The sequence below is a fragment of the Moschus berezovskii genome, chromosome X (assembly GCF_049115385.1).
Source record: "Moschus berezovskii isolate FMDL1 chromosome X, NW_MosBer_1.0, whole genome shotgun sequence".
NCBI lineage: Eukaryota > Metazoa > Chordata > Mammalia > Artiodactyla > Moschidae > Moschus > Moschus berezovskii.
In genome coordinates, this window is record NC_142488.1 from 100,178,346 (window position 1) to 100,197,745 (window position 19,400).

The window sequence follows — 19,400 nt, forward strand, 5'->3', positions numbered from 1 at the left end:
TGACTACATATGGGGCCTGAGAAAGAGGGGCAGCATCAAAGATAGCTCTAGGTTTGAAGACAGGCTGATTGGATAATAGTACTTTAAAAAAAAACTTTGTGTTTTATTTTTATTAACATTTTTTTTGAAGTGTAGTTGATTTACAGTGTTGTGTTAGTTTCTGCTATACAGCACAGTGATTCAGTTATGTTAAGTGTGTGTGTGTGTGTATAGTTAGGTTCTTTTCCATTATAGGTTATTTTTGTTGTTTAGTTGTTAAATTATGTCCAATTCTTTGGAACCCCATGTACTTTAGCCTGCCAGGCTCCTCTGTCCATGGGATTCTCCAGGCAAGAACACTGGAGAGGGTTGCCATTTCCTTTTCCAGAGTATCGTCCCTATTCAGGGATCGAACCTTCATCTCCTGCTTGGAAGGCAGATTCTTTACTACTGAGCCACCAGAGAAGCCCTTATAGGTTATTCCAAGATATTGAATATAGTTCCCTGTGTCATACACTAGAACCTTGTTTATTTTATAGGTAGTAGTGTGTAAAAACTTTATATTTTAAAATTATTTTCAGTTTACAAAAGGGTTGTAAAGACACCGCAGAGAATTTCTATATCCCCTTCCGTTAGCTTCCCTTAATGTTAATATCTTGTATAACCATGGTAAAATCTTTAAAACTGAGAAATTAGCATTGCTACTTGAACTAAGCTATAGACTTTATTCCTGTTTCACCAGTTTTTCCCACAAACATCTTTTGTCTGTTCTAGGATGGAATCCAGGATCCCACATTGCATTTGGTTGTTAGGTCGTCTTAATCTCCTCCATCTATGGCAATTCCTCAGTCTCCATCTTTTATTACCTTGTCAATATTGAAGATTACTGGTCAGTTACTTTGTAAAGTGTTCTTTATTTGGACTTACCTGATTTTGTTGTTGTTGATTAGATTTAAGTCATTGGGCAGAAATACCACAGAAATGATGTCATCCCCTTTTTGGTACATCATATCCGGGGGACATGATGATATGTGTTATTATTGGTGATGTTAATTAACTTTGATCTCTTGTCATATTTTTCCACCAAAAAGTTACTATTTTCCCTTTGTAATTAGCAAGTACTTTCCATGCAGAAATGATAATCTTGCATTACTCGTCAGCATCTACCAATGGTTCTTGCCTACACTTATTGCTGTACTGTTTACCTGATGTTAATTTTGTTTCCCTCATGCCTTCTGCCTTTATCAGATCAGTTGGAATTCTACTATTGGAACAGCTGTCCTTGTTCTTCAACTTTTTGAGGGAGCAGTTAGCAAGGGGAGAGGTTAGGAAAAGAAGATGGCAAGTTCAGATTTAAGCATGAGATACCTGTGTGACATCTAGATGGAAATATCTAGAAAGCATTTATTATCTGCATCAAATAATAGTTGAGTTTAAGATGTTGGAGGCAAGCACTGTTATTCTTTTGTATTTTAGAATGTAGAAACTGAGGTTCAGGGTGAAAACCTGAGTCATAGTGGGAAATAAAACTGGCAAGTCAGCTGAGGGCCGAATTGTTGAGAGCCCTGATTACCCAACAAACAACTTTGGGCTTTGTTCAGTGACTCACCTATGCCAATTTAAAATTTGTCAGGAGGGAACAATTGATAATCCAATCCTAGCTCTCAGTCTGTTATAGCATTTTGTGCAACCATAGGGAAATCATTTAATAGCCCAAATTAAATAAAATCTAAGTACCTAATGAGTTGTAGAGGCCATTGGACAAAAAAGAGGTGTTATCTGGAGTTATTGGAGAAGGCTTCGTGTGGTAACTAGAACTTGCTGTGGGCCTGGATGGAATTTGTAGTGAGTGGACAACAGAAAGGGCAACCAAAGATGATGCTATCTGTAGCTCATATTTATTTTATTGCTTACAATGTGCCAGGCACTGAACTAAGTGCTTCAAACATTTAATTCCCATATCCATCTTATGAGATAGTACTGATGTAATCCCTATAAGACAGATGAGGAAACTGCAGCTTGAGTGTTTCAGTATTCTCTCCTTGTAGGCAGCTGGACAAGGAAGCCAAATAACATATTAGCATATTATACTACAAGCAAGTGAAGAACTAGTGAATAAAACAAGTGAAGAACAAGTAAATAGAACAAGTGAAGTTAGATGAATTGGAAGTTTAATAGAAGCTCTTGCTAATGTAGCTCACAGTAGGGATGGACTTTCTTTTGCGATCAGAATAATTATAGCTACTATGTATTGAGTGCTAGCTATGTGCTAGACATTGTGCCAAGTGTTTTGCTTGCTTTATCTCATTTGATCCTCTCCAAAACCTTATGAGACATAGATGCTATTTTTATCCCTATTTTAGAGATAAAAATTCCTCCAGTCTCTCATCCAAGGTTACAGTGCTGGTGGGTGGCTGAAATCTATCTCAACTCTAAAGCGCATATACTGACCACTAGCCATGCTCCCTAGCCCACTTCTATTCATTTAATAGGGGTGAATTTGGCACTGGGACCAGAAAACTTGAGATTTACAAGCTAAGATTCCCTGGTCCCTGGCTAGTACTTGGACGTGAAAACTGCCAAATATATATGCCTTTGTGACTTTTTTTATTCTGTACCTCAGTGTTTGGTCAATCCCGTTCTTTCTTTGGGGATAATTCAAACAGGTTGCAATCTGGTCTTTCAAGTCTAAGAACATTCTAGCTTTAAAATGCATTTGTTATGTTTTAAATCCATTATATGTTGATTTTGGAACCCAAGAGTTTGTCAGTAGGTGCTCTAATTTCCTTTTTGTCTAAATTCTTGAAAGAAGGCTCTTTGTCAGTTCCTAATACTGACAAAAAAGATAATTTCTCAGAAAGAAATAAGCAGAAAGCATTAATGGGAGGATAGAAGGAATCATGGGCTTCCCATGTGGCTCTGTGGTAAAGAATCCGCCTGCCAATGCAGGAGACGTAGGAGACATGGGTTTGATCCATGGGTCAAGAAGATCCCCTGGAGGAAGAAATGGCTACCCATTCCAGTATTCTTGCCTGGAAAAGTCCATGGATAGAGGAGCCTGGCAGCCTTGTTCATGAGGTCACAAAGAGTTGGACCTGACTGAGCGACTAAGCATGCACACAGGGGAAATGATGCTTTCTTTTGTTATTTGAAGGGTAAGTAAGAGGTAGCCAAAAGAGGAAAGATGAGAAGGGCATTCTGGAAGAGTGAGTAGGATTAACAATAATTCAATTTTTGATTTAGAGATTTAAAATTTTAAAATATTATGAAAACAATTGGTGACTCTTTTTTTAATCCCAGGATTGTAAATAACTTTCAGAGTATGACATAAGAGACAGAAACCATGAAGGAAATAAAAAAGTATATCTAATTACATAAAGATACAAAAACTTGCACACAAAACTGCCATAACCAGAGCTACAACAATGGCAACATGGGAAAAATATTTGCAATAAATGTCAAGTAGAAGTAGTCTGTATTAAATGGCATTAAAACATAAATAGCTTCTTATAACCCAATAAGAAAAAGAACATACCAGTTGAAAAATAGGCAAGGCCACAAAAGAAGAAATACGGCTGGCCAAAATCATGTTAAAAAATAGTTTAATATTTCTGGTAATCTGAGGCATGCACATTAAAGTAGTGAAGTGTGTGTCTGTGTGTGTATGTGTGTGTTGTAGGAGAGTAAAGTTAATTTTCACTCTACCCTTCTAAATTCGTGGCTTGAGATCCCCTTGTAATAAAAGACAGGATAACAAGAGGAAAACAAACGGACTTTTAATAACTTGTGTACCTCCTGTGTGTATGGGAGAGAGCCAGGAAAACTGAGTCGTAACTCCCTGAAAAGGGCCCAAACCACCACCTTAAAGACCATCTCCAGCTAAAGACAAAAGGGTGGAGGGAGCCAGTTCCTGGAGGTGACCAGGAGAGGCACAGTAAACAAGGGTAAGATTGTATGCAGATTTAAGTTGCTGCCTTTTCTAGTCAAGAGTTTCTAGAAATTCAGTCATTCTTCTCTTCCTTGTACAGAGAGGAGACACCCTTACAAATGGAGATTTTCTTTATAAATATAAATATCTCTTACGAAAAGAATCTCTTCTACTTGATTTTCAGGGCTTCTCCTGTATCTGCTGCTTTTTTTTTTTTTTAACAAGCTCAAAATAGTCTTTATGACAAAGAGACACATTTGATGGTGGCAAATTCTGTTCCCTTTTAGTGTTTTGCCTTTTAAAACTGATAATGACCTCTTGGCTGGGCTGTAGCAGAAACACATTTCTCATATGTTGCTGGCAGGAGTACAAATCCAAAGACATTTTCTGGAAGGCAGTTTAGAATTATAGGTTAAAAAGCCTTAAAATCCATATTCCCTTTGAAGACCTAGAAATTCTCATTCTAATGAGAGACCAAATACTAAATGTAGACTACTACTAAATGTTGTTCAGTCACTAAGTCATGTGTGACTCTTGTGACCCCATGGGCTGTAGCCCGCCAGGCTCCTCTGTCCATGGGATTTTCCAGGCAAGAATACTGGAGTGGGTTGCCAACTAAATGTAGACTACTGCTACAAAATGTAGACTAAATAGTGAAGGACCTGAAAATTTAGATGTAACTTACATGTGTGACAGGAAGAGACGGATTGAGTAAATTGTTGCATATCCGTATAGTTGAATAAAATGAAGCTATTAGAAAATGAGATTATAGAAGCCTGTTTATGACATGGAATATGCTCAAGATACAGTTTGGGACAGTGCCCGAAGCCAGCAGGCCAAAGATATCAGCAGGGTGAGTAGAGAAAGCCTTGCTGCCTTGCTAAGGAGCTTGAGCTTTTCCTGTAGTTACTGGCCAGCCATTAAAGGATTCTAAAGGAAAGATCAGAGATGCATTTTAGAGCAATCCCCCTTACCAGCAGTGTGTCTGGAGACAAGAAACCAGTGAAAATCATTTCATCAGTCCAAGGAGAGAGAAGATGAGGCCTCAAGAGTATTAACATTAGTGAATAAAACCCAAGACAGACTTTGGGTAGCCCAGGGAATGGATCTTTGCTATGGTGGGTTATGTTTATAGGCATTTCCGTCCGTCCGTCTGTTCAGTCGCTCAGTCGTGTCCGACTCTTTGCGACCCCATGGACTGTAGCCTACCAGGCTTCTCCGTCCATGGGATTCTCCAGGCAAGAATACTGGAGTGGGTTGCCGTTTCCTTCTCCAGGGGATCTTCCCGACCCAGGGATCGAACCTGGGTCTCCCGCATTGGAGGCAGATGCTTTAACCTCTGAGCCATAGTGTGGCCCCTTATAGGCATTTAAGAACCCCCAAATAGACGGGTGCCCTCCTAGGCGGTGGAGCCAAGAGAACTGGAGCTGGGCCTCGGAAGATTGTGTTGCAAGCCAAATGCCACTCTCCTGTCCCTCGCTCACTCTCTTTCCCTTTGATTTAGTTTTCTCATCCTCTCACTGCTTAACCTGGCTAGCCCCTCAGTTAGGATGGTCTTGGTGACTGGCCATCCTTCCCACCTACATTTCTCATAGTACTAACACTTCTTCCTATGAACAAAAGTTATCTTCTTTCAGTGTTATGACCATGAGGGGTTAATGAATCTGATGTTGGGGTTGAGCAGAATTTGACAGGGAACAGGGTATTGATGCCAGTGAGCTTGGGGCTAATATGACCGTGGAACAGAAACACGAACAGGAAGTGGGACAAATGATGCTGAGAGCTCGGATGGAGAAGGTGGGAACCTGGAACCAGAGTGTCTCAGAGGTAAAGGATCAACTGGTGCAGCTGCTGGTACCTCGATTATGTGCTTAGGAAAAAACGGAATTTTCAAGTTTCGGGGCAAGATAACAGAGAATCACTCTCTCCTGAAGAAGCTGAGAGAGTGTGGTTTTTGAATGAAACCTGCAGGTTTTTCCAGGAAAAACCAGCCCTAAAAGACTTAAGTTCTGTAAGGATTCGAGAATCGCCACTACCCAGTAGATTGGAGAATGAAGTTGGTTGGATGTAACGTGAGCATGTCTTTAGGGAATGCTGGACTCTTAAAACCCTGAAACCCATCTGTGTAAATATAATTTGCTGCCCAGGCAGGTCTGTGTTTTGAGATGTCTCAGCCTGTGAGGAGGAGATTGGAGGAGCTGTGTTGTGGTACAGATGTGAGGACCCTGGGGTCCGAAGTTTAGGGACAGGGCGAGAGTCTAAAGAAGAGAAGCCTCCATGAGGCTAGGACCATGTCAGGTGTGAGGTGAAAAGTGTTGAGAGTTTATTACGGGACCTGTGTTCTTGCCAGAAACCTCATCAGAACCTTCCCCCTGGGTTTCTCCATCTGTAAAATGGGATTTCATAACAAAGCCCTGCTTGCCTCCCAGACAGTGGATCAATGGAAGGGCATAGTAGCATTTCTCTGTTATGCTCCCTGCTCTTTTCTTCAGATGCCTATCCGGGCAGATGGCAGCAAGAAAACAAAGTGCCACGTCGGTGCTGGGATGTACTCAGATGCCTTCTCATCTTCCTGCCCTCCTTGTTTGCACTTGCAAGTGTCCTCTCTTCCCACTCACTCTATTTGCAGCTGAAGGGATAGTTTAGCTTTCCGTCTGCTAGGCTAAAACATATGCCAACAAAATTTGGAGGCCATTGGCAGCCAACCAAAGAAGAGAGCAGGGATATTTGGGCCAAGGCTGGGGGCCTTTGGGCCACTGAATTAACACACCTTATCTTCACTCTGATCCTTTGGTTGATGGTGATTATGGATGTGGCTCCATCATGACAAAACAGAGAGGTTTGGTGTTATAAATCTAGGAAGTTGCCAGAGGAGACCGTGAGTTTACCGGAAAAGAAATAGGATGGGGTCAGGGTCCTTTTTCAAACCTGCATTTTTGATGTTCTCCATGTATCTGATTTTAAAAGTTGCTTGGAAAAGATACCCTCTATCCTGGTGTTGGGGATAGATGGGCAAGATGAGGAAAGCCAATGTGTTGGTTGGAAATAACATGACCAAAGCTAAGTAAGTATTGGAAAACTCACTTAAGAGTCAAGACGAGATGGGCTGCCTCGAAAGAAATCAGATCCATGATTAAGTTGGGACTGGAGGCTTGCTTTCTTCAGGAGGTTTCTGGGCTTCCCCGCATGGGGACATCGGGGATCAGAACCAGCCAAATGGGGAAGTTACAGGGAAATTGCCGCTCCCCCAAGAATCTCCTTTTCTCCTCTTGGCTGTGTGTATAGAAAAGTCGGCGGTTGGGGGGGGGGGGGCGTGTTGCACTTTTGCTTCTCTGTTTTAGTGTGTTGGAAGTATCTAGGGTATTCCAGAAGCTCAGGAAGATTGCTCGCATGACTCTTAGGTGACTCTAGAAGTATTCTTTCCAAGGTGCTTGGGGGCCCCCGTCTGCTTTCACTATACTGTAGCTTCTGAGTGTAGCCTTTGATGGCCTGATGCTGGGTAACTATGTACAGCCTCCAATTTGGTCTCTTGCCTAAGGTGAGTAACTTTGCTTCCGGGTCAGTGGTAAAGAATACCAGCTTGGTTTCTTTCTCTCTTGTACTGTTATGATGGGTAGGGTGGGGAAGTGGGGTTAAGTTCATGTTTGGGTGATTGAAATTCCAAGTTGACGGTCCTTATCCCAAACCATGAAGGTCAGATGTATTTCAGAAGTCTTGAGTTTTTTGGATTTTAGAAAGGCAATACTGAGAGTGTGAAGTGTTTTACAGACACTGCCAGTGGGATCTTGGACAGCACCCCGTAATCAAAGTACATTCTTCTTGTGGAAAACGTATGGATACTCACCATAAATGGAATAAAGACAGTCTATAAAGAGCCTTAGCTCAGTTCAAGTCATGTCTGCTACCAAATTAGTTTTATTTTTTTTTAAAACCAAACCCCACGTTCTGTTTCTTAGACCTTTTTGGATTTGGTGATTGCGGATAAAGGATTGTGGACCTGTAATTGTTATTGGCTTTGCACTTTTAATCAAATTGATCCACAGGGGAAAGTAACATTCTCAATGGATTTTTTCTTGGTGGGTTCTCTGATGAGGTATTGTGTGAGTGATGGACTCCTGGCTGTGTTCCTTTCAGGACCCTTTCTTCCCTATTCTTTCTCTTAGTCGCTGCAGGGATTCAGGTATCTCTACTTAGAGTTATTTTCCTTAGAGTACCCTTTCCTTTTAAATGTAGATTCTGAGAGAACTGAAGAACAGAATATAAAGAAGATACCCGGGACAAAGCCAAAGCAGCCCATAATGCTGATAATATCTATTCATAAATGCTCACCACAAGAGAGGAACACAGAGCAGTGATTTTGTAAATCTGCACGATTAAGTCACCGTAGGTGAAGTAACTCCATATACATGAGTTTCATTCTTTGGTCAGTCTTTTGTCCTGCTGAATGTCTTTGATCAAACCTTGAGTATACCTGGCTGATTAGGGCTTTTGTTAAAATGCACAGATTCCTGGAACCTCTGACTGATGGAATCAGCATTCCTCATGGGGGGAGCCCAGGAATTTGCACACTGTACAACTGCTCTGCAGGACTTTATTTGTCCCCCTTGAGCAAAGTCAAACTAGGTTTGACTTTGGTGCAGTCAAACTGCCACTGCTATGGGTTTCTGAAGGCTGTAATAACCCAAGCCTAGTTCAAACCAAGGAGCATGGAACTGATGGTCTCTTAGAAGGATCAGGTTCTTTTTGTTTGGTTTGAGCAGGGAGAATAGAAGAGGAACCACCCAGTCAGGCTTTGAAACAAACCAATCAAATGTGGGGGAGGAAAAATTATTTTCCCTCTACTCTTCTAGATTCCTGGCTGAGATACACTTCTTCCTCCACAATAAAAGATTAACAGGAGAAAAACAACAGAAGTTTAATAATATGTATCCCTTCTGTATACATGGGGGAGACCCAGGAAAACGAACTCCCTGAAATGGCCCAAGCTACCACCTTAAATACCATCTCCAGCTAAAGATAAACGTGTTGGGTGTTGGTTGAGGGGTAGGGGTGGAGGAGAAGGCCAGTTCCTGGAGGAGTTCAGGAAGAGTGCAGTAAACAAGGGTAAGGTTGTTACACAGATTTAGGTCCTTGCCTTCCCCCTTATTAAGAGAGTATAAAGATTTAGAGTTATTCTTTTCCTAGAGGGAGACACCTGAACAAATGGAGATTTTTCCATATAAATGTAAATATATTGTACAGAAAGGTGACTTCTACACAGTTTTCAGAGCTTTTCCTATGTCTGTTGTTTCTTAAAAACAGTCAGCCTAAAATAATCCTTGTGCCAAACAAAGTTTGGGGTAGCAAATTCGGCTCCCCTTCAAAATCAAAGGGAAATTAAGAGCCTGGGGGTGGCAAAATCAATCGGATTGCCAGATTAAAAATGCAAGCTGTCCAGTTAACCTTGAATTTTGATAATGGATAACGTTTTAGCACATGTATGTTCCATGGACTATCCAGGATATACTGATACTAAAACATTGTTCATTGTTTATCTGAAATTCAAATTTAACTTGGCATCCTATGTTTTTGTTTACTAAATCTGGCAAAGTTAGTTCTTAATTAACCCACCTTCCCCCATGGGAGGCAAATCAGAGGGTATTTGTGTGCTTATCCTATGCTCAGAATCCATTTTTACTTGTCCTGGGTTAAAAACTTCTTATCCTGGCTACTTGTATCATACTGAAGTTGAAGTATTGCAAAATTGAGTGTTCTAGAGCTTAAAAGGAAGTGAGGCTGAAATGGCTTAAGGAAAAGCTCTCCCCATCTCCTACCCTCCAGTTACTTCTTCCACTCTCCATCCATCCCTTTCCCCTTCCCCCCACCTTCCCCATCACATGCACAGCCAGGACAGGCACACGTAGATGCATGTACAAACACAAACATGTTTAGAAAACCACTTTCTTGTCTTTTAAAGTTTTTTATAATATATATTTTTTTTCTGTGTAAGAGTTTGGTTATTTTATTATTAGTAGGATTAGAATTAGTACTATTAAAGTAACACTGTCTCACTGTGTCCAGCATTTCTCGTGATAACCATACTTAATTTATTTTTCCATTGCAGATCTTTCTCCTGGCCTGCCCTCCATGTCCGGGAGCCATCGTCATCTTCAAGTAAGGGCAAATTGTTTTTCTGTTGCTGTTGCTGAACTGCCTTGTCTGTTTGGTAAAAAAGGATGGTGAACACATTGTGAGCACATTGAACCTGCGATGCTGTGTGTCTGGGCTTCCCAAGAGATAAATGTCTTCAAGGGTCCGATGAAACAGATGTTATATGTGGAGATTTGGCCTTTGTGCTTTTGGTAAGCTCTGGCAGATCCCTTTTAGTGATTCCATGTGATGGTAGATTATGGCCAAGACATGCTCCTTTGGAAGGTTGCCAGCCTCCTAAAGTTTCTCTTGAGAGCCTGCTGGGGGCCAGACAGCCCCCCTCTACTCACAGATCTTTGTACTGTGGTTCTCTTGTTCCACTGAGGATACTTTGAAGGCCTGTGTTCTTGTGTTTTTATCTTTTGTTGCTCTTGTTGTTGTTAAAGTGCAAATTAAAGTGAGGAGAGAAAACTATCACCTTATTACAAGTCCTGACTTTCTTTAAAATAGCAAGCATCCAAATCTATTAAAGTGTATTGCAGGCAAATTGTGTTTGTCTGAAGGCAAGTTTACTTAAATGAAATTCTCAAGAGTCCCGGAAGCCTCATGTGAACCAGGAGTTGTGACCATTTCACTTATCAAACCTTTTATTAGAGTTGCTAATGAGAAGCTAAATCGACCCAGTTAATTTCATCTCTTTCCCCCTTCCCCAGCCCCCATTTTGGAGCTTTTTCTGAGCAGGGAAGTGGCCCCAAACCAGAGGGAGGGGGCAAAAAGTAGAGAGCCCAGCAGATCCTTGGATAATTGACAGTGGCATAAATGACTTTCTGATTTACTAAGTCATTAAAGTGTGAGGTAGGGGAAAATATACCCCATTTGTTGCTTCAGATAGCTCCTTGGAATAGCCGCTTAGTGTCTTGCCTTAGGTGAATAACTTTCTGCTGGATGAGGGGTAATGGGTTCTGATTTCATAAGTCTCTTACTTGGACAGCTCCTAAGGAGAAGGGGTATTTAACCCTGTTTCCCTCCCTTGATTTCCCAAAATGGGCTCAGTCTTTCAGTGCAATATTTTAAAAGTAACATTTATTGGTTTTTATTTCATTATTATGGGAGTTGTAATTCTCATTATAGAAAATGCAAAAACACACACGAAAAGAAAATAAACACCATCACTAATCCTACCAAGAAATTATTTTGGTTACTGCCCTCCTTTTTTTTTTTTTAAACAAGTAGAGACCATATTTTGTTTTTTGTTTTGTTTTTTACTGTATCTTTTCTAAAGTTAATTCAATTTCTATGTGTTTGTACATATAAAATGCATAAATGATTGCTGGATTTATTTTTTTTTTGGTAGTCCTCCCCTGCCCCTCATTTTCCTTGTTTGGTTTGGCCTTTGCCCTATCTTTCCACATTGTCCCTGTATATTACCAAACCAGTATGTATCCTTCTATATTTTTCTTCATGCTTGTAGGTACACACACACACACATACACAAATGGGTTTTGGAATGTTTTGTTATTTTTGTTCATTGTTTTGCAAAAATAGAATCCTATATATACATCCTACTTATTTTCACTCAACAATATCCCATGAAAATCTGTCAAAGCCTCTTGGTATAGCTCTTTGTCTTTTAAAAGGCTAGAAAATATTTTGTGGATGCACAATTTATTTAGCCATTTCCCTATTAATGAACATATACGTTTACATATATGTACATATACATATACATTCCAGATTTGGGCCATTACAGTTCATGCTGAATTTAAGCATCATTGTGCTTATGCCCTTGTATACTAGTGCTTTCAATTTATACACATGTACACACACATGCACAAATGTTTATTTGTCAATAAATATTTGTTACCATATCAATTTATAAAAACAGGCTGTTATAATTCACTTTTTCTCTTTGTATGTAATATATGAGATTATTCTTTTTTCACATCCCTATCAGCATAAGGTTTTATGATTCTTCTATAATTTTGACAACTTAATGGAGGTATTTCCTTGGCTAATAATGCATTTCAGTATTCTCTCATTTTTTGTCCAGTTGTATTTGCTCTTTGAATTGTCTGCTCATATTATTTCCTAGGGGTTGTTTATATATTTTTTTTAACTTGTAAGGCCTCTTTGTGTATTTTGAATATTGGTCCTCAGGCTACCATCTTTATTATAGATATATTTCCCAAATCTGTATATGTTGATTTTACTGATGGTATATTTTGCCACATAATTGTTTCTACATACTTTTTTTCATATCCAAATATGATAATTTTTTTTTATCGATTCTGGGTTCCCAGTCTTTGTTGAGACTGTTTTCTCAAAGATGGATAACCAGTGGTAGTAGCATAATATGTTAAGTAATTCCTACTTTCCCTTGTAAATTGAACTACTATCTTTGTTGTTAAACTTTTTATATACAAGGATCCATTTATGAATTCTCTTGTTTTCTTTGTGTGTCTTATTTACCTTAGTCATGTTGATTAGATTAAATCAGCTTAAAAATATTTATCTTGGCTATTCATTGGCATTTCTTCTTTATACACATTTTAATATCATTTAATCAGTCCCCCAACCCCATACTATTGCAATTCTAATAGAACTGCATTAAATTTATATTTAAATTTTGTAAGAATCATTTTTTAAATACATAGCTCTTTTTAAGAAATGGTTATTTCTTTTTTATATATATAAATGTATTTATTTTAATTGGAGGCTAATTACTTTACAATATTATATTGGTTTTGCATACATCGACATGAATCTGCCACGGGTATACACGTGTTCCCCATCCTGAACCCCCCTCCCACCCCCCTCCCCATCCCATCCCTCTTGGTCATCCCAGTGCACCAGCCCCGAGCATCCTGTATCATGCATCGAACCTGGACTGGCGATTCATTTCACATATGATAATATACATGTTTCAATGCCATTTTCCAAAACCATCGCACCTCTCTCCCACAGAGTCCAAAAGACTGTTCTATACATCTGTGTCTCTTTTGCTGTCTCACATACAGGGTTATCGTTACCATCAGTTCAGTTCAGTTCAGTTCAGTCGCTCAGTCGTGTCCGACTCTCCGCGACCCCATGCAGCACGCCAGGCCTCCCTGTCCATCACCAACTCCCGGAGTTCACTCAACCTCATGTCCACGTTACCATCAAGAAATGGTTATTTCTTTCCTCCTGTTCAGATCTTATTTTATCCCTTTCTAGATACATTTATTCTAAAGAATTAAGAGCTTTTTTGTTCATTAGGAGTGCAATATTGTCCTCCTTTCCATTCCTAAATGCCTCTTGCTAGAATAGAAAAAGTTTATTAATTTTAAACATACTTTTCACATCTAGCTATTTTACCAAATTGTCTTGTTAGCTCCAGTAACTTTTATTTTAATCTTTTTTCTTCTTGCCAGATTGCAGCAGGTTTAATAGTGGCCCCCAAAGGTATGCCCAAGTTGTAACCCCAGAACCTGCAAAGGTGACCTTATTTGGAAGAACTATCTTTGCACATGTAATTGCGAATTTTGAGATGTGATCATCCTGGATTTAGGGTGGGCCCTTGTATGTTTGTTTGTGCTCAGTCATGTCTGACTCTGTGACTCCATGGACTGTAGCCCACCAGGCTCCTCTGTCCATAGAATTTTACAGGCAAGAATACTGGAATGGGTAGTTTATATTTTCTTTCCAGTGGTTATTCTGATTATTTAATTTTCTTCTATTTTTCGCTAGAAACTCAAAGACAGCACCAATAAAAATGATGCTGGTGGGCCACTTTGTCTATAACCAATTTTAAATAGAAATGTTTTCTGTGTTTTTCCATATTTGCTGTTGGTATTTTTAAATAGTTTCCATGTTTACTTTGCAATATTTTAAAAGAGAATGTTTTTGTATTTTATCAAATGCTTTTTCAGTGATTTCTGATCTTTTTTTTCTAAGTTTTTGATACAGTGAATTATGTCATTAGATATCTGGTTTTGAAAAACTCTTTACATTACTGAAATAAAACTCTTACATTACTGAAATAATGTAATAATATATTACTATTTTGATACATTGCTGGATTCTATTTGTCAATCTTTTATTTAGAGCCTGGCCTCAGTATTTATAAGTGAGATTGGAGTCATTTTTTTATTGGATTCTTTTCTTCAGGTTTAAGGATTAAAATTATGTAGGTTACATAAAATAAACTGAAGAATTTTCCTTCTTTTCTCTGGCCTGGAATATCTTAACTACCCTTAGAAATTATGTGTCTGTTTGTTTTTTGAGATCAGATAAAACTCAACTGCAAAGCCTAAATATGAAGTCTCAGTGCCTTTTTCAGTTGGTAGACCCTTAATCACCTTTCCAGTGTTTTATATGGTAAATCATATATTCAAATCATTTGGGGTAAATTTTGATCATTTGTATTTTTCTAGGAGTTATCTATTCTGAGTTTTCAAAAATATTGCCATGAATTTAGTTGAGCATATAGTTTTATAATTAAAGAAGCCTTTCTCCTCACTGTAGTCGTATTTTTCTTTCTTGGGCTTAGTCTTGTCTGTGTTCTGTCTCATATTTTATATATTAGTCAGTTTAGTAAGCACTTTTATCTATTTTTGGTGGCTTTATAGAACCTGGTTTTGGATATATTTATCCCTTTTACCTTATTTTGATTTTATATATATATATATTTTGGAGGGGGGGTGCTTCCCTGGTGGTTCAGCTGGTAAAGAATCTGCCTGCAATGTGGGAGACCTGGGTTTGATCCCTGGGTTGGGAAGATGTCTGGAGAAGGGAAAGGCTACCCACTCCAGTATTCTGGCATGGAGAATTCCATGGACTGTATAGTCTATGGGGTCACAAAGAGTTGGACACGAGTGAGCAACTTTCACTTTTACTTTTCATATATGTATATTTACTTAATTTTCAACTTTTTATATTTATTTTCTTTTCCTGTTTTTTGCCTAATCTCTCAAGATTTATGCTTATTACTTTACTTTTTGTCTTCTTTAATCATAGTTTTTTATTCTGCTTTTTTTCACTTGATGATACCACAGATTTTCCCCTATTTTACAACATGTACTCACATTGTTCACACCTTTTTAAATTAAATTTTATATTTTGAGAAGCTATGTAAAATAAAATATAACAAATATCATTATGATGTAGTTATAAGAAAAATGCAGAGAGATCCCATATACCCTTTAATTAGTTTTCTCCAGTTGTAACCTATTGCAAAACTGCTATGATATCACAACCATACAGTCAAGACAAAGAATAGTTTCATCACCTTGAGGATCCCTCCTGTTGTTCTTTTCAAGCCAAGTTCGTTCCCTCCCACTTGCATGTTTTCTCTGACCCCTGGCAACTCATCTGTTCTCCATGTCTTTAAATTTGTCATTTCAAAAATGTTGATATAAATGCGATCATACAGTATGTCACCTTTGGGATTAGCTTTTTTTTTAATTTAGCATAATTCCTTGGAGATTCATCCAAGTTTTTAACCATACATATAATTTTTCATGGGTACTTATTATTCCACTGTGAAAATACTATGTGCAGTGTGAAGTTGAAAATCATTGTTTTAGAAAGTAGATAGCTCTAATAGTACAGCTCTGTTTACTGTTCTCGAAGGACTTTGTCTTAAAGGATCATATCTAATCCTTCAACTAATGTCATGAGATAGGGAGTACATTTTATCCACATGACAAATAAAGCAGTTGGGGCCGAGAGATTTTAAATAACTTGGCTAAGATTACATGCTTTTAAACTGTGGTGTTGGAGAAGACTCTTGAGGGTCCCTTGGACTGCAAGGAGATCCAACCAATCCATCCTAAAGGAAGTCAGTCCTGAATATTCATTGGAAGGACTGATGCTGAAACTCCAATAATTTGGCCACCTGATGCGAAGAGCTAACTCATTTGAAATGACCCTGATGCTGGGAAAGATTGAAGGCAGGAGGAGAAGGGGATGGCAGAGGATGAAACGGTTGGATGGCATTACCAACTCAATGGACATGAGTTTGAGTAAGCTCTGGGAGTTGGTGATGGACAGGGAAGCCTGGTGTGCTGGGGTTCATGGGGTCGCAAAGAGTCAGACACAACTGAGCGACTGAACTGAAGATTACATAGTGGCAGAGTCAGAATTCCCTTTCTTCCTCTTCCTGCTAATGCTTTTAATTGGGTTTATTGTGTCTAGTCAAGGTGGGGAATATTGAACATGGATATCTCATTTAGTCCTCCCAGCACACCTATGTGGGAGGTACAAACAGTACCCACAGTTAGATCAAGACAGCAGGCTCTGAAAGTTTATGTGATTTAAGTGGCTTGTAAGTGGTATAGGTGGGACTCAATCCAGTATCTCTCTGACTGCAGAACCAGTGCTCCTGATCACTGCCTTATGTTGCTTAATGGAGTATTTTCTATTCTTCTGGTACTATTGAAAGAAAGGGTTAACAACCATGATAACATCTGATTTAAAATTTCATAAATTTCAGTGTACACAGACAGGCCCTGCTGTGGGTGCATTGACTAGTGCTACCTACCCACCTCTTGTTTTTTTTCTAGTGGCCGTTTGCTGTGGCAGCCACACATGAGTTTGTTTGCTTCCTAGCAAAGCAGAGGCTGGCATGCTCTTCATGGAGGCATGCCCAGTCACTGCAGGAAAGGGGTATGGTGTGCCCAGCAGGCTGCAAGCACTGTTCTGGGCAGGGGCTGGCAATTCTCTTTAGGGTGGGGAAGGGGCGGAACTCTCCACAGCGTTCCCACGCTGCACTTGACAAGAGGGAATGATGGTTCCCCAGTGTTCTGGCTGGGTCCCAGAGTTCTCCCTCTATGTGCCCCACAGTTGACATGTGACCTGCTTAGTCAGCTGCTGTAACTGGCTGCCCAAGGGAAAAACATGTGCCTCCAACGTGGAACCTCCACTGCAGCATCCTTGAGCATGGTTGACTTCCATGTCCTAGAATGCCAGCCTGGCAGCATTTGGCCCGTTATCCCCCATCCCGTTCCCAGCTCTTCCATGCTGTGGATGCATGTTGTATCGAGTCTGTACAGGCAGTGTTGGTCTGTGTCTCTGAGTATGAGCCATTTTCTTTTTATTCATTTGACTGTTTTGAGTGATTCTCATCTGAAGAGCTATCTACCATCTTCAACATCCAAGCCACAGAATTCTTTCTCCCACTCAAGTTTGAGTATTATATCCTTAGAGGCCATTCTGTGCTTTCTCTCTTGCTACTGACTTCAAAAAGGTACCTTTTGCAGTTACCTTTAGGAAAAATACCCTGTTGCATAATATGAATCAACCTGCCTTTCGGGTTTTTAATAAATAAGATTCTCTTTTGCCACCCAAAAAAGGGAAAGAGAGCAGGTACTCCCCAGCTCCTCTGGTAGCTTTTCTTTTTCTTTCTTTTTGCCCCTTTCCTCCTTTTTTCTCTGCTTCAAATTTCATTATAGGAAATTCCAAACAGTTACATACTACACATTACATATTTTAATTTGTGAAATGTCACTTTGTTTGTTTGTTTTTATATAAAATTATTTCTCCTCTTGTGGATCTGAATGAGTTGTCCATATATAAAGAGTATTAATCCTTTATCACCTTTGCAGTAAATGTTTTCTCCAGACTGCCTTCTAATTTGTTGACAATGCTTTTGATGTATATTCTGCATTTGTATTGGTCACGTTGATTGGTTTCTGCACCACCTTCAGAAGTGGTTATTTCTTCCAGTGCTTTTATGCTTGAAGAGATTTACCATTCTAAGATCAGGTAGACAATCTAGCTTTTTAATCTGTTTTCAAATATTTTAGCTGTCAGTTCATCTAAAGTTCATTTTGTGCATAGTGTGAGGTAGGGATGTAGAATAGTTTTGCCCAAATTGTTATTTATTTGAGCACTGTTTGTTGATTAAATATTTCCCTATGGTTACTGCTGTTACATTTTTATCATACATAAATTCTTACATATGCTAGCATAGGGGAGCGAAATTTGCCACTCCATCACTTTGGCATGAAGATTAATTTACATATGTTCTTAGTTTCAAGATTAACAGAAGACTCAAAGTCTTTTTACCTCCTTCTTAGCTGCCTAAAGTATAATAAAGGGCTTATTTTTGACATAGTGCTCTCACCAGAGATAATCTACAAAGTATGAGATAGGTGTGGTGGGGGACTCTGAGTTTTCTCTGTGTTTCATTGTCTTCATGGCCCAGCAAACATTTGTTTACCAAACATTTGTTTTCCCATCTCCATTTGACTTGCCTTTCTCTCTGTTTAAGTCCCAAACCCCTACCTCTATCATCCTGTTTTGTCTTTATTTTTATTGACATATAGTTGACTTAAAATGTTGTTAATTCCTATTGTACAGCAAGGTTATATACACATTCTTTTTTAATGTTCTTTTCCATTATAGTTTATCATAGGATATTTTTTAAATTGGAGGATAATTGTTTTACAATGTTGTGTTAGTTTCTGCTGTGCAGTGAAGTGAATCACCTATAAATATACACACATCCCTTCCCTCTTGAGCCTTCTACCCGGCTCCGCATCTCACTCTTCTAGATCATCACAGAGCACCGAGCTGATCTTCTCATGTTTTACAGCACTCAGTTCAGTTCAGTTCAGTCGCTCAGTCGTGTCCGACTCTCCGCGACCCCATGAATCACAGCACGCCAGGCCTCCCTGTCCATCACCAACTCCCGGAGTTCACTCAAACTCATGTCCACAGAGTCCGTGATGCCATCCAGCCATCTCATTCTCCGTCGTCCCCTTCTCCTCCCTCCCCCAACCTTTCCCAGCATCAGAGTCTTTTCCAGTGAGTCAACTCGTCGCATGAGGTGGCCAAAGTATTGCAGTTTCAGCTTCAGCATCAGTCCCTCCAATGAACATCCAGGATTGATCTCCTCCAGAATGGACTGGTTGGATCTCCTTGCAGTATAAGGGACTCTCAAGAGTCTTCTCCAACACCACAGTTCAAAAGCATCGATTCTTCGGCAGTCAGCCTTCTTCACAGTCCAACTCTCACATCCATACATGACCACGGGAAAAACCATTGCCTTGACTAGACGGACCTTGGTTGGCAAAGTAATGTCTCTGCTTTTTAATATACTATCAAGGTTGGTCATAACTTTCCTTCCAAGGAGCAAGCGTCTTTTAATTTCATGGCTGCAATCAGCATCTGTAGTGATTTTGGAGCCCAAAAAAATAAAGTCTGACACTGTTTCCACTGTTTTTCCATCTATTTCCCATGAAGTGATGGGACCAGATGCCATGATCTTTGTTTTCTGAATGTTGAGCTTCAAGCCAACCTTTTCACTCTCCTCTTTCACTTTCATCAAGAGGCTTTTGAGTTCCTCTTCACTTTCTGCCATAAGGGTAGTGTCATCTGCGTA

The 19,400-nt window shown here is 39.5% G+C and overlaps 1 protein-coding gene across 8 annotated transcripts in view; it reads left to right on the top strand.

Moving 5' to 3' along the window:
• Positions 1-19,400, top strand: part of TMEM164 (transmembrane protein 164) — a 244,608-nt gene that overhangs the window by 59,221 nt on the left and 165,987 nt on the right. For 7 of the 8 annotated variants that reach the window (XM_088834242.1, XM_055393873.2, XM_088834241.1 and 4 more), the window contains one exon: positions 10,011-10,060. The exons of the other annotated variant lie outside the window; for it this stretch is intronic. Coding sequence is in view for 5 of the 7 variants with exons in the window: in XM_055393873.2 (XP_055249848.1) it covers positions 10,011-10,060 (50 nt within the window). In the remaining 2 variants the exon portion in view is untranslated. The remainder of the gene's footprint in view (positions 1-10,010; positions 10,061-19,400) is intronic. 8 annotated transcript variants of the gene reach the window in all.